General features: G+C 41.8%; 7 protein-coding genes across 7 annotated transcripts; 5 read left to right on the top strand and 2 right to left on the bottom strand.

The window, feature by feature from the left end:
* Nucleotides 1-531: 531 nt before the first annotated feature.
* AO090166000008 (uncharacterized protein) lies at nt 532-2,049 on the top strand (the record flags this gene model as incomplete). The annotated part of the gene is made up of 1 exon (XM_001822749.3): nt 532-2,049. One exon carries the CDS (start codon nt 532-534, stop codon nt 2,047-2,049), a length of 1,518 nt encoding a protein of 505 aa, XP_001822801.3.
* A 3,140-nt stretch (nt 2,050-5,189) lies between these two features.
* Nucleotides 5,190-6,317, bottom strand: AO090166000006 (ankyrin repeat domain-containing protein; the record flags this gene model as incomplete). The annotated part of the gene is made up of 2 exons (XM_023237030.1): nt 5,190-5,633; nt 6,243-6,317. 2 exons carry the CDS (start codon nt 6,315-6,317, stop codon nt 5,190-5,192), a joined length of 519 nt encoding a protein of 172 aa, XP_023091900.1.
* A 1,625-nt stretch (nt 6,318-7,942) lies between these two features.
* AO090166000005 (uncharacterized protein) lies at nt 7,943-8,743 on the top strand (the record flags this gene model as incomplete). Its single annotated transcript, XM_023237029.1, has 1 exon — nt 7,943-8,743. The coding sequence occupies one exon, from the start codon at nt 7,943-7,945 to the stop codon at nt 8,741-8,743; it is 801 nt and encodes a 266-aa protein (XP_023091899.1).
* A 912-nt stretch (nt 8,744-9,655) lies between these two features.
* AO090166000004 (ankyrin repeat domain-containing protein) lies at nt 9,656-12,445 on the top strand (the record flags this gene model as incomplete). Its single annotated transcript, XM_023237028.1, has 4 exons — nt 9,656-9,704; nt 10,516-10,590; nt 11,725-12,312; nt 12,441-12,445. The coding sequence occupies 4 exons, from the start codon at nt 9,656-9,658 to the stop codon at nt 12,443-12,445; spliced, it is 717 nt and encodes a 238-aa protein (XP_023091898.1).
* A 3,271-nt stretch (nt 12,446-15,716) lies between these two features.
* AO090166000003 (uncharacterized protein) lies at nt 15,717-17,003 on the top strand (the record flags this gene model as incomplete). The annotated part of the gene is made up of 1 exon (XM_001822745.1): nt 15,717-17,003. One exon carries the CDS (start codon nt 15,717-15,719, stop codon nt 17,001-17,003), a length of 1,287 nt encoding a protein of 428 aa, XP_001822797.1.
* A 1,621-nt stretch (nt 17,004-18,624) lies between these two features.
* Nucleotides 18,625-19,266, top strand: AO090166000002 (uncharacterized protein; the record flags this gene model as incomplete). The annotated part of the gene is made up of 1 exon (XM_001822744.1): nt 18,625-19,266. The coding sequence occupies one exon, from the start codon at nt 18,625-18,627 to the stop codon at nt 19,264-19,266; it is 642 nt and encodes a 213-aa protein (XP_001822796.1).
* Nucleotides 19,267-19,831: 565 nt separating this feature from the next.
* On the bottom strand, nt 19,832-22,105 carry AO090166000001 (DUF3435 domain-containing protein; the record flags this gene model as incomplete). Its single annotated transcript, XM_023237027.1, has 5 exons — nt 19,832-20,733; nt 20,791-21,113; nt 21,168-21,343; nt 21,544-21,763; nt 21,828-22,105. The coding sequence occupies 5 exons, from the start codon at nt 22,103-22,105 to the stop codon at nt 19,832-19,834; spliced, it is 1,899 nt and encodes a 632-aa protein (XP_023091897.1).
* Between the last annotated feature and the right edge of the window lie 1,504 nt (nt 22,106-23,609).

Below are 23,609 nucleotides of genomic sequence, written 5' to 3'. Positions count from 1 at the left end.
TGTCAAAGCCGTTTAGATGCGCTCGCTAAGAATGCTCGCCTCCAACAGGCTTTTGACTCTGTTCTTCAAATCCCAGGAAATCGGACCGCTATGAGTATCAGTATGCTGCACCGGGTGCTAGCGGTTAAATGTGATGAGGTGTGGTTTACGCAAATTCCTCGCATGTCCCCCGTCTGACACAGCCTGAGGTAGGAAATCGCCCACTATTTGAACTACGTGAAGGAATTCTGGTTTTCTCTTGTCGACAACGATCCCCTCTCAATTGCGAAGATCGACCAGCGGACAGTCGAAACGCTCCAGCTGATGGCCCCGTGTGCGGAAGCGGAATCCGTGCAAGGGCTGGTCCTGAGCGGCCAGATCTTCTCAGATTTGGGCGCGCATGAGCGGGAAGCCATCTTAACGAGGCTGCAATTATTCACCGGCATTGTTCCATCTCTGCACACCTTCTTTGATGACTTCAAGTGCTTTGAAAGCTGGGCCCACTGTTTGACACGGCTCTCCCCCTGCACCCGATCCACCGTACGGCTCACGATGAAAGGTCTACACGCATCATCTAGCAACAACATATGCATGATCCAAACATCGGAATACACCTTCTCCGAGCGCGCTATATCCGCCGATGAGCAGTTCGAGGTTGCTTACCGGCAGCTGTGGCTGTACGCTATGCGCCATTATCCGCAGATGCCCCGTGATCCGAAACGCAAAGAGCGGCTAGCCCGACCACGGAGTGCCACCGCGAACGAGCGTGTTGTATCTGGCATGGGTCACCTAGCCCATCAGTTGGGTTTCGATTCAAGCGAGATCCAGGAGCTAATAGGACAGGCGCCTGACCGGCTGATCGCGAGAAATGCTCTGCTTCAGGCCCGTGATCCGGAAAGCTTTGAAGTTGACGACGCGACCGTCGATTCGATCATCGGTCATATTATCACTTGTTTCGACATGATCCGCCCGAAAGGCGTTGTTACTGTACCCCCAACTCGGGTCAGCCGCTCGGTACCGCGCAAATCTCGTAGTGGACACCCTACGCTGAAGGCCCTCGTACAAGATCGTGCACTTCTCTTCCTGGACCATATACATACTGCCGCGGTTCCAGACCTAGTTACAACAGCCTTCGTTCGGCATTGTGTCTATTTCGCGTTCTTCGGTCCCCACCCTGCGGTTAGTCAAGCTGCTAATTCCGTTTATTGTCCTACGCCACCTTTATTTGTGCCAGAGAGCCGGCCTAGTCAGATCCACCCTGACCAGGATTCTTTGCAGCACATGTCCAATAATAGCCCTGGCTTTGGGCAACCCATAGAGACCTGGAATTATATCTCACCTTCAATGGATGTCGATCACAACAGATCGCAAAACCATACTACTGCAGGGCCGGTAGCTGAACGAAGACCATCACGAGTAGATACAGAATGTACTCGGGAAGAAGCCGAATTCCAAGAGAGCACATCACATGCCGTACAGGGCTTTCATCACCAAATGACAACTGACAATATGACTCATCAACAGGCGAGCAGCACGATGGTAATGTATGCTACAGAATTGGGAAATTTACCGAACAGGTATACCAAAGGGGCAATCAATGCCATTAGAGAGCCATGTACACAAAAGGGCGGCGACTTATACTGTGAGCCCATGGAGGAGCTCTCGAATGATAATATAGCAGCAGGGGCTATCAATAATACACATCAACTAAACAACAATCAAAGAGCCCAGACTCATAGAAAAAATATATTGAGAAACTCATATACAGGCAAGATCAACATCGTGTTCTATGTATACGATGAGCACTCTCAGTGGAACGTCACTACGATCGTCCAGGTTAACCCGGCGGATCCCAGCAGTACCTCGGAATTTAGGCAGACCGTGCAGAGGTACAAACAGCAGGGTATCACACTCTGTGATATAAAGATGAGATCAGTGAGTATATCATCCAGCTTATCGGCAGCAATGGCGGACGGGCAGAATGTCCTACTCCTGTTTCCGCCCGGGACACGACGACTGTGTCAATCCCCAGCTATCCCTAAGGGGCTGCCGGTGCCCGGTATTGACTAGGGGGGAGCCTCCCCTATCTAGACTATTACATGCCCAGAAAGATCTTGTATCTTCTGTCCTGTCTCTCCTGTCTTGTCTCTGCTGTCTTGTCTCTGCTGTCTTGTCTCTGCTGTCTTGTCTCTGCTGTCTTGTATCTGCTGTCTTGTATCTGCTGTCTTGTATCTGCTGTCTTGTATGTCCGGTCTTGTATCTCTATTCATAGAGCTTTATAACCTGATACCATACCTGGATATCGCATCTATGCACAATGCCTAGTAAGAAATTTTATATCTACTATTTAAACTGGTTGCTTGCATATAGTAATTAGATACCATACCTAAATATGCTCTCTGGGTACAACACTTAGATACAATGTATATAGAGCTTTATAACCTGATACCATACCTAGATATCGCATCTATGCACAATACCTAGTAAGAAATTTTATATCTACTATTTAAACTGGTTGCTTGCATATAGTAATTAGATACCATACCTAAATGTGCTCTCTAGGTACAACACTTAGATACAATGTATATAGAGCTTTATAATCTGATACTATACCTGGATATCGCATCTATGCACAATGCGTAATAAAAAAACTTTATATTTATGTAAGAGATACTGCCAGAGCTCACGTATTCCACAAGGCCAAAAGGTCAAATAATTCTGAATCAACGATTCAGAATGCCCTGGTCAGACCTATATAGCTTCCCGCCATTACAATTTACTATTTGAACTAGTTACTTATATATAGTAATTAGATATTATACCTAAGTGTGCTCTCTGGGTACAATCCTTAGATACGATGTATATAAGACGGGATTTATATAATTATTCAGATCTGTCTGCTCTTCGTATTATATAATTACCTTGTAAGTCTATTAAAATAATAATACAGGTCTAAAATTATAGAATAATAATTCTACTACAAGAAAATCTGTAGTGTGACTTGTAACTTTTACGGTCGTGGATAACCGCACAACAGGGCAGTATCTTGGATATCTGGGATTTATAGTTTATTCTTTATATTTTGAGTTTTTAGAGACCTATGGATAACAAATAGTAATAGCATCGCTGGAGGCCGGAATCAACACTTTGTTGATAGCAGCGCGCTGCCTAGGGAGGACCATCATCCAACGCTTTGTGAGAATAGAACTGTCCAGACACACAGCACTAGGTCGAGCCGTGCCAAAGTTCTTAGTGGCAGGGCGATACTGTATAACGCGTGATACGCTAGACTCTAAATGATTTAGTGGACCACGTGATACCGAGGATTATAGCTTTAGGCATAATATACTGTCAGCCAAAATTAGACCTATAAATTACACTAAAAGACACCTCTTAGTGTCCAGACATTTTTAGGAAGCCGAATGGCATAATTATGCCACTATATACCTTGCAAGACTTAGTACAGAGTATTAAGACGTAAATAAAGACGGCCGTTGCCTTAATCAAACTCTGGAGCGTTCTCCGCAGGAATACCACCGATTAGTAGTACACCGAAAGAACGCTTACAATATCCTTTTAAAAGATGAACAAACGACGAAGTTCAATCGTAGGCTACTATGAAAGATACAATGTACTTTACAATAATAGTAGTAGACAATGGCCCAGTGATAGTAAGCCACTAAAATATATTAGAGTGCATGAATCATTACCGGGCCGCAATTAACAGCTCTGAAAAGACTAGTATATTCTTAAACTATTTAAGACCACCCAATTTTATAAGCGAAATCTGTTATATTTGAAACATAGAGTAGTTGCAACATACGCTTGGGTGTTGGTACCCCAGAAGAAGTATCAGTGTACGCAATTTTGGGCGTGCTCAGAGTGAGGACACATAACAAAGCCATCTTTGGGGCCTTCTATCTGTGTTATCACTCCACAGAGTATAAAATCACTAGGCAGCTTACTCGCTGGATCCCTATTCGTTATCTTGTAGATAATACGATCAGCGCCAGGGTCATTACTTCCATCACCTCCAAACATACGACCACCTGGGAGAATGGGAAACTCCTGGAATGATTCATCGATATCAGCACAGTCAGGGATATGGAGGCCTTCACTGTTTTTAAATTCTGTCGGATATACCATTTCTGCCTAACGGCATAAGAATCAGTTTTTCGGCTTCTGTTGGAGGGAGTAGGCTTACCGTTGTTGCCGCTCATTGTTGTCCCCGTTAGATCACAGCTTTGAGCAAGTTGAAATGCCTTAACTTGAGCTATAGCACTATAGAGGGTTTTGTCTATTGATAGTTAGCTGGTATATTTTTAACTAGAGGACTTTCTATTGGAAATACTAACTTGCGCAAAGGCGGTCTTGCTGTCCACGCCCAAAAAGATATTTTAAATGACTAGCGTCTAAATCCTCAAGCGGAAAGGCACTGGACACCACAGCTAGAATGCTGAATCGTGCAATAAGCATAAGAATAGTAGGGAAATACATAATTGCTGTATGGTAAAATCGACCTCCAAAGGAATAGTTTTTAATATGAGCTAAGCTTCAGCTTGATGGGTCAGATATACAGAGATACTGAGACCCATGAAGTGATAGTAAGGTATATTTAAAATACTTGTACCACTACCTTTTTACGATCATTGTCATTATAAGGCACGTTGAGTACACCTTTTGGCAGTCCCTTTGTCGATATATTTCATCCGTTAAAAGTTTACCATTTTAGATCGCCTTTAATTCTAGACCAGATCACCTTTATCCATAGTACTTCAGAACAACCCAGATTATCTTTTATCGGTCGCGCTTTCAAAGATACTTGTAAGAGAATTTCGAAGGTGGGTATTAGTTTACTCCTTCCTCTAGCGGCCTAAGGATTGATACAATAGGGCGTATCGTACCGTGGAAAATCAGTACGATTCTGAAGCTGCGCTCGTGTATGAGTTTCCAGTTTTTGAAGATAAGCTAAATCCTATATGAGCAACAACAGAAATTCATTAACCAGAGTCCCATGATTTCTAAGGTCTGTCTAGTAAAACACTTTTGACCTACGAGACGGTGGGAAAAACTCTCCACAGGGATATAACTTCTCCCTGTGCAGTGTGTTTATTAGGAATCTGGGCAAGACGGCCGGTTATGGTGAGGAATATTTGCACTATATTGTATTATAACTGGAGAGGAGAACTATGCTAGATAAGACGCTTACTCTAGTTCAAGAGAGTAAGTGGATTCTTCTTATCTATAACATAAGTCAAAAGATTAGCAATATCTGAGTGTCCCCAATACTTTGCTTCGTCTCGTGGACATCGATGTAGTCTACTGTTAAACACTGTCCGACTGTCGTTGACCAATTGTACCACAATATCCAAGTGTCCTCTTTTAGCCGCCCACCACAGAGGCGTGCATCTGTTAAAGTCGTGGAGATTCACATCGATATGACGTCTCTGGAGGAGGTACTTGACAATATTATCATGCCCGGCAAAGGCGGCTTGGGCTAGTGCGGTCATCCCTGATCCATCACGGAAGTTTAAGTCTGCGTTGGGTTGGCGCCAAAGGAGTAGTTTAACGATCCAGATGTGGCCAAGTTTAGCCGCCGTACCTAGTGCCGATTCAATCTTGATCGTGGGGGATAAGAGAAGAATTTCGACCATCTGAATATCACCTTGATGCACCGCCCACTCTAGTGGTGTCTTCTCACTCTCGTCGGAAATATTCACATCAATCCCGTTCGTGCAGAGCAGTAGCATTACTAGATACGAGCTTCGGTTCTCAACTGCATGGTGGAGAGAAGTTGAGGCGTCCTGACCCACAGTATTAACATCCACATGGCTCTCGGCCAATAGCTGCTTAACAAGGGAGAGGTGATTGTTCTTCGTGGCCCACCACAAGGGAGTCTGTCCGTGATGGTCCCTCATATTTATCTCCAAACCGGGCTTGTTGAGAAGAAGCTTAGCGATCGACGGATCTCCAAATTTGGCAGCTATATGTAGAGCAGTATCTCCATAGCTATCTCGGACATTCGGGTTAATACCCTGCTGGCCGAGCAGCAGCTTAACGATCGACTCACGTGCAAGTTCGACAGCGTTATGTAGAGGAGTACTATTCTCAACATTATCTTGGATGTTCACATCGATACCCGGCTGGTCGAGGAGCAGCTTAACGAGATTGTGGTCGTTATTATCCACTGCGAGGTGTAATGCAGACTTGCCATCTTTGTTGCAGTTGTTGACGTTGATCGGAAACAAAAGTAGAAGACGGACAATATCAAGTCTACCGCGCATGACGGCAACACACAGCGGTGGTGATTCATTCCAGATCCCCCAATGACCATCCATACCGCGAAGCTCTAGGTCAATTGAGCTATAATTTAGAAGTTGCTGAATAATCGATAGATTGCCGAGGAGAATAGCTCGATGTAGTGGGGTCATTCCGTGTATATCCTGTTTATTCACGTTGATATTTTCTTTCTGAAGTAACAAAGCTACTGCCTCTTCGTTATTTCTGAGAACGGCGTGATGCAGAGCAGTCTTATAAAAGGGGTCTTGGACGTTGATATTAATATGATCCCAAGAAAGGAACCATTTGATTAGGTTAGTCTGCTGGCAGCTTACAGCATGATGGAGCGGTGGAACTCCCTTGATGAGGGAATTGATATTGGCACCATAGGAGCCCAGTATGCGGGCGAGTCTCAGATTTCCGTGAGATGCTGCCCAGTGTAGTGCGGAGCTGTCTTGCCATTTGACATTAAATATATAGAGAGCGCGCAGAAGTTGTGTGTATAGACTGGGATGTGTGCGGCACAAAGAAAGAATATCACTTGCTTTATCCAGGCTGTCCAGAATAGACAGTAAGAGTTCTGTGGGAAGGACCAGAAGCGACATCTTGCAGGAGTTTCTGAAAATTGAAGTGTATAAGGATAACGAGGAACAAGGCTGAAACCACGTATATAGGTCTGACAGGGAAAAGTATTTCTTGTTTGATAGAATGAGGGCTTCATTAAGCCCTTAAATATCGTTATTTAAGCCCGATCTAGCTGCTCTCTAGTGCCAGTAGAAATAGTATCCGCATTCCATTCCGTTATTGGATTCCAGTCAGAGCCCAAACATAGAGTAGACAGCATTCCAATTTTCTTCTTTTTTTTTCGTTCCCCTGTCTGAATAGTATCCTAAGGTTTTGTCTTGGCCACCATGTGCTGTATATATAAATAGGGCTAGTGGAACATAGTCAATAAAAGATAATGAACTGGATAGACCAAATCTCTCCCAGTCCAGAACATACGTTTTCTAAAGGCTATCTCAAAAGTCTTTTAAGTACGGTAGAACATTGGATACCTATCAATAAAGACCGTGACCCCGCCATGGTGACACGCAGAAAGCACAAAGCCCAGAACCTAGCTAGCAGAGAACTCCGAGAGCGCCATCATCAGATGGCCAACAACCTTGTTGATGTAGGACACAATGGATCAGTGGATTCGAACGAACCCGCCACTGAATTAATAGAGAAAACTCTCGACCCAAGTACCAGGCAGGCGTTAGATTATGTCCTACCTAAAGTGAGAATCCCCCTCCCTGCTCGAGAGAGTTGGATTCAAAAACCTAACAGCTCTGGAATAGTTCAAAGCCAGTCCATCGCGAGAGTATGGAGCCCCGTGGGTTATGCCTTCCCCAAGGAACACTGTAAGTGGAACTTTATTATATTTACTTTGAATCTCACGACGGAAAGCGCGCACACACTTTGTGATTTGTTCTAACAGTGTTGTCAGTCGTTGATGGATTCTGAATGTGGAACTTCCCTGTGGGATGGTAATGGCTTGATCTGGAGGAAAGCAGGTGCATGCCAAGATACGCCGAGTGTAGCCTTTGGGGACCGCTACAACGATTATATTTGTGGTAGTCAACCCAATGTTGAAAGTACTACAGGCATAAAATTTCCAACTTCCACTACCACAAGCTTTAATAATATGCTCAATACGGAGATGCGCTATGTTGAATCATCAACTATTGGTATGGGTATCTACACCGACGGCCTAAGCACTCATACCAGCGACTGGCACCCCCCTGAGAATCATACTATCAATGATTTAACCTCGAATTCGTCCAGCGTTTTATCCACTATGCAAAGCGACCATCAGTTTATTTCTTTAACAGCCCCCGAAATGACCACCGGGAATGTTTCGACGTCTCTATACAGCTCGATGAACGAAACAGTAGGACTTGCCGCCTACACCACACGGTGGAGAGATTCGGAAGAACAAGACCCGCGGACGTACATTCAGTGTCCCTTTTCTCACGATCTATTAAGCATCAGAGGCTGTGAATGGTGTGGCCAACCAACCAGCATTTCGGAGGGGCATATGCCGAGTCAATCCTATTGCTGCCCTCCGTCGATATCAGCTGCCAACGAGTACGGAGAGGAGCCATCTCCACACTTTCCCATCTCATTAGCCTTGGATACTTCCGCTACCTTTGGCATAGATACTGGGTTCGACCACACGATCATGGCTGAGGGAAATCAGCCATCCCAGGGAGATCAAACACCAGCCGAGGAGCTTGCCTTAGCATCTTCTATGATCGAGCCATCCTATCCGAACAGTACATGTTTCGATGGGATGGATAGTGGTGGGTGGCCAGTCATCCCATTGGCGGGGAGCAATGGAAGGAATACAGCGAGCGCAAATACTCCAGTACCTACAGATCAATCTACAATCTTGGGTTATGGTGAAGGGATGATGCAGAATTGGGTGATGGGTCACTACCGCTAAGTTAGGGTTGAATGTACCTTGGTGCATCATGTTACATGTACGATGCTGTTCAATTCAAAATCAGGCAAGACGTCTAGAAGGGTTATTTAATTATTGAAATTCACTATTTTATTCGAAAGGCAACAGTATCCTGTAGTTACATCAAGTGTGATAGGACCCTTGACCTTGTCAAAGTTTTGCGCTCACTCCTCAATGCCCAGACTCGCAGTTAAATAACAATATCTTTCCGATACGAGAAAGCCGTCACTACATATACATCAAGTCTATATATAATTAGACAGGCTTTGTTCTTTAGTACGTATGTTCTTACTCGGGCCCCTAGTGCGTTGGATGTAGCATCAGCCTGAGGCCCATTGCCTTGGTATATGCGACTGCAATCATAATTCAGTATAATATGAGAATATCTATCACGGGTGATACGCTAGTACTATGCCTTCTATAGGGAACAGACCCACCCAATTAGCCAGGGTGCATGGGTGTGCGATGGTAGCTACTCAACGCCTGTGCTTATTTTTACAAGGTTTAAGCTCTGTTGACAAAGGTGTCAATGAATTACCCTCATGTACTATTCTTACTTAGCAAATGGATGTGACGTTATTTTTCTTATTCGGGAGATACTATGCGGGGCTGATCTTAATACTTTCTTAAATACTATCCTGGTCTAAACAGTGAACCTCCTGTGAAACTACTTCCCAGTCAGAATCTCCAGCCAAGATGTTCTGAAGGTGCCGATATAGGACTTGCGCTTCTATAGAGACCATTGTACAGATATAGAAATAATGCAGCTCGGTTGAGTATTTACTCCATTGGGGGATCAGTAAGACTAATAGCTACTTCAGTATATAATCCAGGTTGCTAAAGTAGAAACAGAGTTGTGAATAGATATAGAGACTCAGTAGGGCCCTCACAGACATGGAAGGTCTAACGTCCAACTTACGTATACGGTTATATTTCTACCTTAGTGAGTCATCAGCCCGCGTCACTTTAGGTCTCATACTAATGCCCAGTTATATCTTTTAAAAATAAATACAGCTTCCTAAGAAGATTGGACACCCGCCCTTGTTCTTGAGTAAGAGGGCCATTAAATAGTATACTGTATATCAATTACCAATGTACTACCGGTATTATATATACAATATAAGTAAAGTTCCAGGGTGTTGTGTTGATCCTTCTTTACTGCTCCAATGTTATTGGATAGAAGTATTGATTAGGCCGCACTTTTAGCAGCGCTTTAGTTTTGATTCTACTCCCGAGGAAAGTAAACCTAGAAAAGTGCGGTGTAGAGATCATACAAAAGGGTACTCACCCCTTAAAGCTGTTGGTGAGGAAAACAGCCTACTATCATGGCTACTAAGCGAGAAAAGGATCAGGAACGCCGGAGGACCAAGAACTCGCGAGAACGTTTGAAACGACGGAAAGAACGTACCGTTCAAGGCCTACATGACTACGGTCTTCTCTCCGGCGCCAAGGTGTATATGTTTATTCAAGACCGTGATGGAAGGGTCACTGAGTACAGAAATACCCTGGATAAGCGGTTTCCGCCGTCGTTTACTCAGATTGTACGTTCAGAACTCAACAAATGTTACTGCAGTGTTTGACCATGATATAGAGGCGCCTGTTCCCGTCTGCCAAGCTGTTGACTCCAGAGAGCTTTGGTGCATCACAGCCTGGAGTTGAAGTATCCTCGGCTACAGACAGCCAAACTATGTCATATGGGCTTCTTAATTTTCCCACCGGACCTTTTCCATTTGATCAGACCAATGATCCTTTAGGAATTCCTAGCCAACTTGAAGAGATACCAACTCTGCCAGTCGACATCCAATTTTGTTCCAACACTACTGAGCCATGTTTGTCGCAGGATGTTCACGATGGGGCTACTGAAGCAAGAACTTGAATTACATCATACGGATATGCGACAGTATGTCTAGTTTGAAAAGCGACCACTCAATTCATTTCAGTGTACTTCTTATTATATTATACTCGATAAGAAGAATCTAAAACAGTGTAAGGAATATAGCTTCCTTGATACAATATACAAACTCTGCATATCAAACAGAGAATTACCTTTTGTAGAACCGGTCATAGATATCAGAAACACCAGAATACTCAAATATACGGGACTATTATATTTAAGGCATCTCGTGATATATGCATTGGTGCTAGAAATTTTAAATGGTATCTATATCCGTAACGTTGTCTTGCTAGCTGCTCGATTGATGAGTATTGCCAGGTACGAAAGTAGCATGATATGTGAACCTATACACTGATGTTAATATGATTTGAATCGTACACCAATTTACATATCTATATGGCATAATGATTCACATTCTCTTGATAAATACAACTTGTCATAAGAAAATCACTGTAAGTTAAAACTATATCAAACTGCATGCAGTACACAAAACGCTTATAATAATACACTGAGCGCCTACAAAGTTAAGCATTATACGCAGGAATGGATACTCTTTTCCAGATTTCCTAAAGTATTCCCTTGTTATAGATCTTTACTTTATAACAGCATGCTATTATCCTGCCCTCTTGCTATTTCAAACCTTCTCCTGTATACTGTTTCACTATATAACCACTCAATCCGCCACAGGAAATGGGTTCAAGAAATTTTGGTGTGCAGATGAATCTCGCAGAGCTACCTCCAGAGATGCTTTTATGTATTACCAACAAGCTTTGCACCGCCAAAGATCTTTTATCGTTCTCCTTGATTAACAAAAACATGTCCTCGATTATTATGGGTGCTCTCTATTCGTTCAATATTAAAGAGCAAGGCAGCTCAGCTCTGTTCTGGGCAGCACAATATGACAAACTCCAGACGGCCCAGATCCTCCTTCAGACTCCAGGGGCCACGGCAGATGTTGTGTTTGAAGGAAATACTCCGTTAATAGTCGCAGCCAGGTTCGGGTCCCAACTCGTGATGGAGCTACTTCTCCAGAACCCAAGTACCCAGCTCAACGCGACCAACCCTTTAGGCCAGACAGCCCTCTATTGTGCGGCAGCTAATAGCCATTCTATCACTGTCTCGCGACTTCTTCGAGAAAATGGACTGCTGGTTAATTGCCCCGATATCATGAGTGGGTGGACACCCCTTGCAGTAGCTGTCTTGCATGGGCACAGTGATGTCATTCAATGCTTTCTCTCCGATGGTCGCGCCGATATCAATACGGTAGACAAACATACTCGAACACCATTATTCCATGCCGTGCAGCACGACAGGAGTCGTATAGTCGAGATTCTTCTTACCGATACCAGGACTAATGTCACTCACAGGGACTCCAAAGGCTGTACTCCACTCCTTGACGCTGCACGGAGAGGTTTTTATTCTTCCATGAACATTCTTCTCAGACATCCAGATATTGAGGTGAATGTCTACGATAGCTTTTCCTTATCACCACTCTGGTACGCCGTTGGCTTCCGCAGTGTAGACACAGCGCAACAACTACTGAACAGAGGAGCTACAGCGCATATGATGAATGGGAGTCATAGCTCACCGCTCCAGAGGGCAATTTCGCTGCAGCATATGGCCATGATCAGGTTGCTTTTGGAACATCCAGGCGTTCGTCCGTTGCCCGGGACCTCTGATGTTGGCTCAAGGCTTGGGCCTAACCCGCTATTCACAGCGGTGCTAGTCGGTCGAAGTGACATACTCGAGCTTCTTCTATCCAGTGGGTTGGACACCAATGTACAGGATGAGGAGGGAAGAACACCCTTGGCCCTGGCTGCAAGTATAGGACACTATGAGGATGTCAAACAGTTGCTTCACCATCAGAATACAAATCCGTGTATAACTGATTATGACGGATGGACGGCGCTGCATGAGGCTGCTATACAAGGCCGACTATCTGTGGTTCAACTCCTTCTTAGCAATCCTAGAGTTGATATCAACGCTAAAGATGAGCATGGCCAGACACCGCTTTGGTGGGCAACATTCCGAATGTATCCATGCGTGGCTCAGTGGTTATTACATAAAGATAATATCAATGTCAACACAATCGGCCTCGATCAGACAACATCTCTTCATCATGCCGTGCAGGCCGGAAATATAGCTGTTGCCCGTGCGCTTTTACGGCGAGAGGACCTAGATCCAAATTCTCTGGATAGGTTCGGATATTCACCACTCAGGATAGCTGTCAGTAATGGAGATATCTCAATGGTACAACTACTTCTTACCAGGAAAGACCTCCTGCTATATAATGACTCACCAGCTCAGCGGCCGCCAAGCTATGGAAGTGGGCGATGGAAAAGGTGGAAGCTAATACAAACACCACTGATGATTGCTATTAAGGAGGGTTATTGTGAGATTGCAATACTCTTACTTCAAAGAACGGGATCCCGAATCAACTTCCAGAATTGGCGAGGTGAAACTGCACTTCTACTTGCTGTGCGTGGGGGCCATACAGAAGTTGTAGAGCACATCCTCCGGAATCCTGCAGTCAATGTTCATCTGACCGATAACTCAGGACACAGTGCACTATGGTGGGCCACACATAAGGAAAGCTCCTCTGGTATTCAACGCCTCCTTCTCATTGCTCACCTAACGGCGCAAGTAAGAGCTTACGAGAAATGTGTAGGGACAGAGATAAGCTTACACCAGTGGAATGATGGGATTTTTAATGTTGGGATAGATTATCGAACCTCCCAGCAGTTGTGCAGTGGACAAACCAATAATTCACTGTTTCTTTTTATTGTGCTCTTCCTGATGGTGGAGATATGGAATAGTGCCTTAGCTTAAGAGATGATCTTGCTTTGAATGATAATCTATAATATAATAACAATCTACTATTTATACAGTATAGAAGTTCATACTCGTTATTGATAAACCCCGTTTTCTGTTTTAGGCCCGGCTCGATTTGGTAATAGCTAATTGCCGATACAGTAGCGTTTAATATAAAGGGAATTAGGTCCGGATCACAGAAATTCCATACAAATCTACATTTTCCACCTCTATATATTATACTTAGTCTACGGTTATATGACATAAGGTCTTTTATCAACAGACTAACATTACCCGTGAGATAATTCTCGTCGGTCCTAGAACCTTTCTACTAAGGAGCCTTTGGTCAACCCTAGAATAATGCGAGTCTACTACAGCTAATAGACTGACCTGCAGCCGGTACTTAGCCACGGGGACATCTATATAAAAAGAATCACACCTTATTGTTTGTCAGTTATGTCACTTCAGCTTCAGGCCTGGATTAGCGAATACCTTCTATTAGCAATTATTGTTTTGCTGCCGTACGGAGTGCGGCACTTACTTGCTTCGTGTTGGACGCTACCCCAAATAGGGAATAGCGTACTACGCGTTATACACAAAGTATATTTATTGGGGATGAGGTGCTCAAGGCAGGACCTTGACCCCCATATAGTTGTTTCGTTGAATGTAATTAACATATTATATAAATTTGCCTCGCATAGAACAACTCCTTAACAATTGAAGGTATTTATCCATACGTGTGTACTTAGGTCCATGTTTATTTAACACCTCAGCGTGGATTAATTTTCGGTTATGACGTAGGCGCGCAGGCTTATTTGCAGTCTGGTCTGTCGCTTGTCAATTATTTAATGCTATCCCCGGTGATAGAAGTTTATGGCTACAACCCATGCCTGTATTAGTTCTTTTACACACATTGAGTTACGGTATAGTCTCGGTGTTCCTGATCTGGGCCTGATTTCTGGTAGCAGGTAACTGGTTGATTCTTGACAATAAAGCTGAGATACGTACAACTACTTACTCGCTCCTAGTATGATAGGAACTGTTTCCTGGAGCTGTGTATCCTGCAAATCAAGCGAGGAAAGTACTCAGGAGCTTAGTTTTGTTCTTCATGGTCCAGGTGCAGCTGTGGAGGGAACCTTCTCTTACATCGCCGCCGCGAAACGTCGGGTTGCGATATATACATTATGCAAATACTGCCATCACGGGCTTTCTCAGGAGCTACAGCTAAGTCGAATCCTGCTGTTAGCCGGCCAAACGACTAAAGAGACCCTGGAGGTATGGAAAAACCAGGAATGGAAAATATGTTGCACCTGGGCAGAGTATGTCAGAGTTATGACAGGCAACGGAAAGCTCAAACTTCATGTATCTTGTTCTGCTCGCCTTTCTCGTGACACTGGTTTGGTCCGCTTAGACTGACGTGCTTATCTCGTTCCTTTGTCATCGGTTTGTACGGTAAACTGCGAAGTTTATCCATACCTTCTATATTTAAAACCGAAAGAAGTTCTTTCACAGCTCACCGGATAGTAAACTGGATACACTCGGGTCTATATACGTTACTTTACCAGAAGGTAGCCTTGTACTTAGGGGTATCTTAATACTCTGAGCGCTCTCTATAGTTTTAAGCTACTGCGCACATCTTATAAGATATACCGTATTTCAGATTCCCTTACTTTATTTGGCTAGAAGTCTTATTATAAATTTTACCACTATCACTAATTAAACGATCGATAGCTCTAGAAGCTATTGTTAGAAATTGCTTATAACTAACTACCTTATAATTTACTCTAAACTTGTCTGGCCTTGAGAGGAGATGTATATATAGTTATTAACCAAAGTAGAGCTGTGAAATATCCTTCACCAGTAAGTATATGTCCTCAGCCCTTGTTAAAATTTAGAATATTATAAAAGTAATCTAATATTTTATGTAAATATTGCTCTGCTAGTGGGACCACTCTGCAGACTATTCCATAGATAATAAAGATAATTTTATTAAAGACTAAGCTTACCCATGCTCTACAAATTGGCTTTATTTACTTTTAGTGGTTCGTTAAATCTGCGTTAATATATAAGGAGACGGATCTCTTCTACAACCTACTAAGACTTCGATTTGCACCTCACTTTGGATTACTAAATAACAAAATTCTATCCTATTATTATTTCAATAACACTATCTTATACCTTGTGCTATTCTGCTCTTTAATCAACATTTTGTCAATAGCCTCAATGAACATCAACACAGTTAATACTATGATGTCGGGAAAGCCATCTGCAGGCTTAGAAACGAAAAAAGTGTGGCTCGGGAAATACTACATACACCTCGCCCTCCGTCACGTCGTTCAGCTTCGCACAGCCTATCAAAAAGAGTTCCGTCAGAGCGAGGGAATACATACCTGTTCGAAAGGGCATCTCAGGAACGCTAGACCGAGTGAAACGGCCAAATTAAGTATTATCATTGAATCACCACCACTTATATACCATGGGGACCCGACAAACTCAATGGGCGCTCTTTTCTCGGGCAGCTTACGATTTACCATTGGGGAACACACGATACCAATTAAGATTATCAAACTCAAGCTGACGTTGGCAATTCATTTGACAACTGTGAAACCGGTCGTAAAGGGATGTTCTCGCTGTGCGACTCGAATTGAAGAGCTGTCAAATTGGAACTTCATAACGAGACCAATGCATCTCACATTAGGTCATCATGAATTTCCTTTTAGCTATCTGTTCCCTGGTCAGCTGCCCGCTTTCTGCAACACTCCCTTAGGCGGCATTGCGTATGTACTTTCGGCCCAGGCGGAAGACATCGTTGGTACAAGCTATTCATCCAATATGCCTTTGCACATCAAACGCGCCCTTCCCCCGGGAAATGAGATATCTTTACTCTACACGTTTCCGCGGACGAATCTGACCAGTCATGTTATTGTGCCGTCAGTAGTGCACCCTATGGGTAGTTTTCCTGTCCGAGTGGCGCTGATCGGGGTCATGGATAACAAGAAGCCTAACCGAAACCATTTATACATACAAAATGTCAAATGGCACATCAAAGAGCATGTGAAAATAGTATCTCATCCCTGCTCTAAGCATGCGTCGAAGTCTCAAGCGGAGGGTGTTATTCACAAAAAAACACGAGTTATTGGACGCAATAAGGAGAGTAACGGGTCGAAGTACAAGTTAGATTTAGGGAGTGATGAGATTAGGTTGCAGTTTGAAGTGAGCATCGACTACACTCGTGAATCGGTGTGTGATGTCGAGGATAGTAAAGGATTGGAGGTCAAACACAGTCTTATCGTTGAGTTGATTGCTGCGGAGCGCAATACCTGGATAACCCCAACGTCGGGCCCTGCTATTGTGCTTCGTATGTGTTCAGGTTTGCGCATCTCTGAGCGCAGCGGACTTGGCATTAGCTGGGATAAAGAGGTGCCCCCAATATACAAGGATGTACCGCCCGGACCCCCAGGTTATACGGCGATGAGAACACCTGTAAGGCAACTGGGTGCTTCACGTCGACTAACACCACCAGAGTGTGATTGCTAAATACGTGAGCCTGACTCTATGTACCTTAGTCGTCTTGTCATAATATGTGGAGTGATCCTCTATTAGATAACAGTTTATAAGCACCTACCTAGTCACCGCAAGAATAATGAACACTTAACAGAGTAAGAAAAGCTCAGGATAAAGAAGTATACTACATACTATATATTCCACAGATTAACCCCACAATAGAACAGCCAATATAAAGAGTGATGGAAGAAATAAGATCAAGATATATATATATTCCGACTGTTCTATTTACTATACAGCAATATACGGATTGGCTAGAAAGAGATTATAATTCTTTTCCAGAAGTTCTTTGCAAAGAACCTAAGCCAGTCATAAAATAGAATTCTAAATTAATAGTTTAAATAAAGTTCTGGTTGTGTAAGAATGTAGAGTATAAAAGTTAATTATAGTATTGTATACTTTATAAATAGCTACTAGTTTTTATCTCTATATTCGCGTTTATAAAGTATCATAAGTTCCCTCTTATGAAGCCTTCATGATCATAATCTCTACTCAACAACATCTAGTTAACTTACATTTACCCTGAATGAGAGAACACGTGACAGTGTTATACCATATGGTGATCCGAGAACTTTACTCATCGGACGTGGAACGGCTTTCGAGTAGGTGATTATATACAAATCTCCAATTCCAGCTAACCATCTTCTATAATGCCCAGGGGCTCGAGTCTCTCAGTCGCCGATAGTGCTACCTTCGCATCATGACAATCCATGTTATTCCGCTACCAGGTCCAGTATCTCAAGAGATAGATTGGCGACTCCAGGTGCTTTGTATATTCCTCGAGTCGGTAATAGCCGCGGTAAGAAATCTCTGATTCAATTTTGTGTAAAATTCAAATACTAACTACGGTGGGCAGATTCCGCTATCCTTATTGAAGATGAAGAGGAAGTAAACAGACAAAGTCATGTTGTAGCTTCAACATCTTCCCATCCCGGTAATAGTCAGAAAGGGATAAAATGTCTTATATGCCTCGAGACGGGTGTGCAAGACTTCATTGCAGTGCCCTGCGGTCATACGTTCCATCGCGTGTGTTTTAGTTTACTTGTCTACGAGAAGTATAACGAGAAACGATTGGGATCAGACCATATATATGTGCCATGTCCTGAATGTCGGGTTAGATGTAGGGGGACGATTAATCAATCTTCTTGCCTCAACGTGCCGTCGATGTCCTTTGCTCTCCTCCCATTGGGTAATACGATAGGAAAGCATGACCCAGGAATTACCAATGTATATATGAAAGGATTGACTATATATCCGCATATATTATAGGTTTTCTTTTTGATATAAATATAGCTATTCTCAGAAATAGCTTACTTCAGAAATTTAGTTAGCTTGTATAGGTTTTAGAGTTCATTGTTATTGGGTAGTGGACTATTTTACTATAATGATTTAGGCCGTGATTCGCTCTTTGATCCGAGACATAGTATCTTAATGATGACACGGGTTGATCTTGTATAAAGTCATGTCTATGTACTATTTTTCTTATTGTTTTACAACAATTCCTAGCTATATATCCTTATATATACCTCTTCCTCTTTATTGCTAATACATGTTGGATCCAGTACGGTAGATATGAGCTTTTCTTCGGTAAACTATGGCCAGTGATAAGCTCCATCAACCTCTTCTATCAATAACCCAGCTACAACGAGCCCGTCCCCAAGCAGTTTCCACGGCTTCAAGTTTCACTGATAATTGGTCCCGACCTGACCGACCGACATCAGTTGAGTTCCAGATTGTACAGCACGGGGGCCATAGCTCCGCCGTGGAGTTGCTCCCATGTCGGTTACAGTGGTCGAAGCAGGAACTCCATACTGAGAAGGATCGTCTCATGCGAGCAGTATATGAGGCCTCCTATTTACGAGCTGAGAATGCCTATTATCGCAAGGTTCGGCGAGCATCGATCCTGCTCCAAGCTGAAATCGAAACTGTCCTCCTCGCGTATACAGCAGTTCAAGAATTACGTACTTGTCTTCACCGCCTTGATACATTAACCGCAAATAACAAGAGACAATCTGTCTTGTTGAGACAAAGTGTGCTTGGTACTATATGGTCTCGCAATGCAAGCTTACTCCGCACTGCAATTGATGACTACCGCGTTATGATCGACAGGATTGATACTAGTTTCATAAAGCTCCAGAAATCTCAACAAGAATTCACTGCAGCTTTAAGGCGAATTGACCAAGAGTATGCTGACTTCTTTGCTATACAACTAGGCGAGGAAGCAGTAAAGTTTTAAATACTTGACAGTTTGTATTAGAAGTATATCAGTCCAGGGCTTACAGAACATCGGAGAATAGCTCTAAAGCAGCAGCATATACTAGAGGGACATTTGTTATATTTAGTCGATATTATCTGAAAGAGTGGTCAAAGCACAGTAGCTAGTAGGTATAATAAAAGTATAAATACTATTGTAATAGGTGATCTACTACTTAGATTAAGCTAAGTAGAGTGTAAGAGAAACGCCTATAATTAACTAAGCCGCACGAATGTAAGTGAGAAATGGTTCTTCTCCCTTTTTCAGATGCTTTATACCTCTTTTGAAAATCTTGAAACCTTCACTTTCAGGTGTGTTTCAGCGAGTAAGTATAGGACTAATTAGTAAGGTAAGGCTTTACTAGACTTGCATCAAGCAAGAAAAAGAGTCAGAATCCTCATATATAGAATAAGTATTATTCTATAAACTTAACTCAGATAAACTATTAAACGCATTTTCTCGGAAAAAACAATATCTCTAAAAACAGGGGTTCGGATACAACGTACACCTTGAGAACCAATAAAAGCAGTTATAAGAGATAGAAATACTATGCTCCATGTATATATCGCATATGATTAGCAATGTCAATGTGACCAATAAGCATATCCTGACAGGCAGGATCAGGACACTGTATTTGCTTGTTATGGATCCTACGGATATGCCGCTCGAAGCTTGAATCTCGAGTGAAAGGTTCTCCGCGAACACCATAGATCATACACAAGAGGCATTGTCGTCGCGCCAATTGGACTTGCGGTTTACCTTGGAGTGCTGCTGTCACCCACCCAGGTGTGGGGCCTTCGCTATGTATTTCCTGAAGCCGGCGTTTACGGCTCGGCCCAACCTTAGACACCGCATCAATGACTGCAGCCCTGTACTCAGTTTCATCACGCTCTGTTTCAGGAGCAAACCGGAAAAGAAGAGAAAACGCGCGCTGCTGCTCAAGGGGGACGAGCTCAGTCTTATATGCCTTCCTAGATTTCATTGGAAGCCCATGTACCTGCCGTATAATATCGTCTGTTGGTTGCTCCTCATTAAACCGAGCTCGGATGACTGCCTTCATCTCACGACGAGCCGCTTGACGTGCGGTGTGGTAGGCATTCCGCCTCTTCATTGCTTTTTGATACAGTGGTTTTCCCTTGCCTTTGTACATTGCTCCATATGCCATCTGGACCTTCAATCGAGATTGCTCCCAGCGCGCCTTGCAACGTTGAACCTTGGGCTGTGCATCGGCTTCGGCTGCTTGTGCCTCATTGAGATCAACCGGGCGACGTAGGTCGATCGAGCGGCTTTGCCCACTGGCCATCCGGATTACTTTATTTTGAGGCTGACTGCCTCGCCACACGGCGCTAAAATCTTTGGGAAAATAATCTGGCGCGTACCGCTCCTGATATACAGACGAATTGGCCGCATGCTGGAGAAGCAGATTCTGCTGAGCTTCACTGATCTCACCTAGAAGGAGGTCAGCAAAGCACTTCACCCGCGTGTCTTGGACATGTCAGGACATACAGCTACTATTGACAGCTTCACCGGCCCCTCTCCGGAGACAGTATGATGTAATTGATAGGTTAAAGCCTGTCAGCTCACCTAGTCGTTTCAGCCAGGTATTTAAAGTCCTAGGAGTGATATCGAAGAGAAAGCATTCAGGGTTTGCAGGGCGAAGTTCAAGCGATCCTGCTTCTGGAGGGACCTGCAATGCGTATAACTGCGCTGCTGATGTAATTCTAAGATGGCTGAAAGCGGACTTGCGTATCAACAAGGATAACAAAAATGACTGTGGACAGAGCAGCAAGCAAGGCTCACTACGGACTTCCGGTATTCCCAACGTCGGACTATGGGCAGCATGGTCAAGGAAGGCCATATTATGGAAGGGGAAGGGGACTTACTTCTTCTTTTTCATCCCCCGATAACGCTTGGTCTTGTGGGGTTTGAACTCAAGGACCATATGTGGTCGTTCCCTTCCGGTTGGGAGTAATGCAACTTGTACATTTGCATTCTTGAGGGACAGCAGTGCATCAGGTCGGTGTCCACTCATACCGGCAAGTAGAAGTATCAAGGAAAGCTGTACTGGGTCCCATGCCTCGCCTCCAGTAGACCAAAGTACCTTCAGTAACTCAAAGACATCTTCCCAGCGTAAGATCGAGTTTTCTGTCTTCTTTTCTGTTCGAAGATTGTGTTTTTCTACTAGCCGCTGTCGGATCTGATTGGTCAGTACTGGACTAAGTAGGAGGGTCAATGTATATAGTGACTTATTAAACTTACTCCTACCATCTTATCTTTTGTGATTGCTGGAATTGAAAGTCCTACTTTTTCCCGTCTCAGAAGCACCCAGTAATTCCAGTATGTTTGTAGTGTCGAAGATGACTTGACATACTCACATCGCGTTGTAAGTATAAAGTCAAAGAATGTGCAGAGTGTTTTAATATTTGGTGGCTCTTCTTTTATAAGTGTTAGAGTGTCTCGGTTAGTCGCAGTGCAGAACCTAGCCCATGATTAGTATTACTTTAACTGTTGTATAATATGTCTTAGCAGCTTTATAGACTTACTGGCACCATAGACTCCAGACCCTGTTCTTAATATTAATTGTCTTTTGCTGGTACTGCCTTCGATGTAGCTCATTTTCATTGAGTTCATTCTCCAGTTGCAGCCAGTTGTTAGTGTTCGTTTTCACTATCTCCTTCTCGTCCTCCTCCTCGTCTTCTGGGAGATATTCCGATTCAGTACTGGTATCACTTATGGATGACATTGTCAGCTGATCACTAAGAGAAGCAGTGTATTCCTGAGGATACATAGTACAAAGCCTTTGCTTCCCTATTGGTATCATAGTAGTTTAGGAAGGGTCCTCAGGCGGCAATACCCCTGCGCGTGCCACATGGTAAGACACTATAAGTTGTTGTTGTAGAATAAGATCGGGTGGGCGTACCGTATTAGAAGAGCACAGTCAGTAACTAATAATATAACAGAGCGGAAGCGTAGAGATGTAGAGGCAAATTGGTAATATATAAGGTAAAAATATCGTGAATTATTTGGCGGAGGATATATACTATTTATATTGGATGGATTAGACTAGTACTCTAGGACTTACTATCAAGCGAGTTGTACCTAATTTACTTTTACATTCCCTGGGTGGGGCCTATTAGAAACTGTACCTTGGAAGAAGTGGTGATCATACTTAATAGTGGATAGGACTTGGTGTAGAACAACCATAAAGGCGGCAATAGGACTACCACAAAAGAGGCAGCTAAGACACCATAGGTCAGTTTAAATATATAAATTTTTTTTTTATATTTACTATATTTTTTTTAAAGATTTATTAATTATATTCTAATAGCTATTCTATCTATTTTATTAAATATTAGATTTTTTTTTTAAAAATTTATTTTTCTTTAATTTTTTCTATTTTCTATTTATTATTATTATTAAGATTAGATATTAATAATAAATTAATATTATTTTAATAATATAGTATTTATAGTTCTAGTAATAAAATATAGAATATATTATAAATTTAATTATATTTATTAAATAAATTAAATTAATATATTTATTTTTTTATAATATTTAATATTTAAAATAGTTTAATATATTTTAATACTAGTTTCTAAGCTAGGATTTTTAATTTAATATTTTAAATTAATAATTATATAGAATTATTTTACTTAAATAATTTTATTTAATAATATTTATTAAAATATTTTTTTTAAGATTCTATTTTATTTTATTAGTATTTTGCCAAATTTTTATAAATTTTTATTAATTTTTTAATATAGTATTATATTACTAAAATCTTTTTTAAAAAAATACTATTTTTAATATATAATTAAAAATTTAATAAATAATTAAATAAAATTTAAAATAATAATAGTCTAGTAGTTATATTTTAAATATTATTATATATAAATTCTACTATTAAAAATAGATTTAGCTAATTTATTTACTTTTTATTAATAAAATATTTAAAATAATATTCTAATATTTAGTTTATATATTCTATTTAATTATTAATTTATAAATAAAATATTATTAATAATCTAAATTTTATATAATTAAAATAGTAAAGATTTAATTAAAATTTACTAGTAAAGATTAGTTCTCTATTAAATATAATATTATTTAATAGTCTAAATTATAATTCTATATAATTATAAAATAATTTAATAAATTTTACTATATTAATTATTATTAAAATAAAAAAGAATAATAACTATTTAAAAAATTAATTAATTATTATTTATATTAAATTAATAATTTTATTTTTAAATATTATTTCTAGTAATTTTATTATAAAGTCTATTAATAGTTCTATAAAAAATTTAGATAAAATTAAT

This window comes from Aspergillus oryzae, chromosome 4, assembly GCF_000184455.2.
Source record: "Aspergillus oryzae RIB40 DNA, chromosome 4".
NCBI lineage: Eukaryota > Fungi > Ascomycota > Eurotiomycetes > Eurotiales > Aspergillaceae > Aspergillus > Aspergillus oryzae.
The sequence above is the reverse complement of the archived record's forward strand: the minus strand, read 5'-3'. Positions and strand labels throughout refer to the sequence as shown.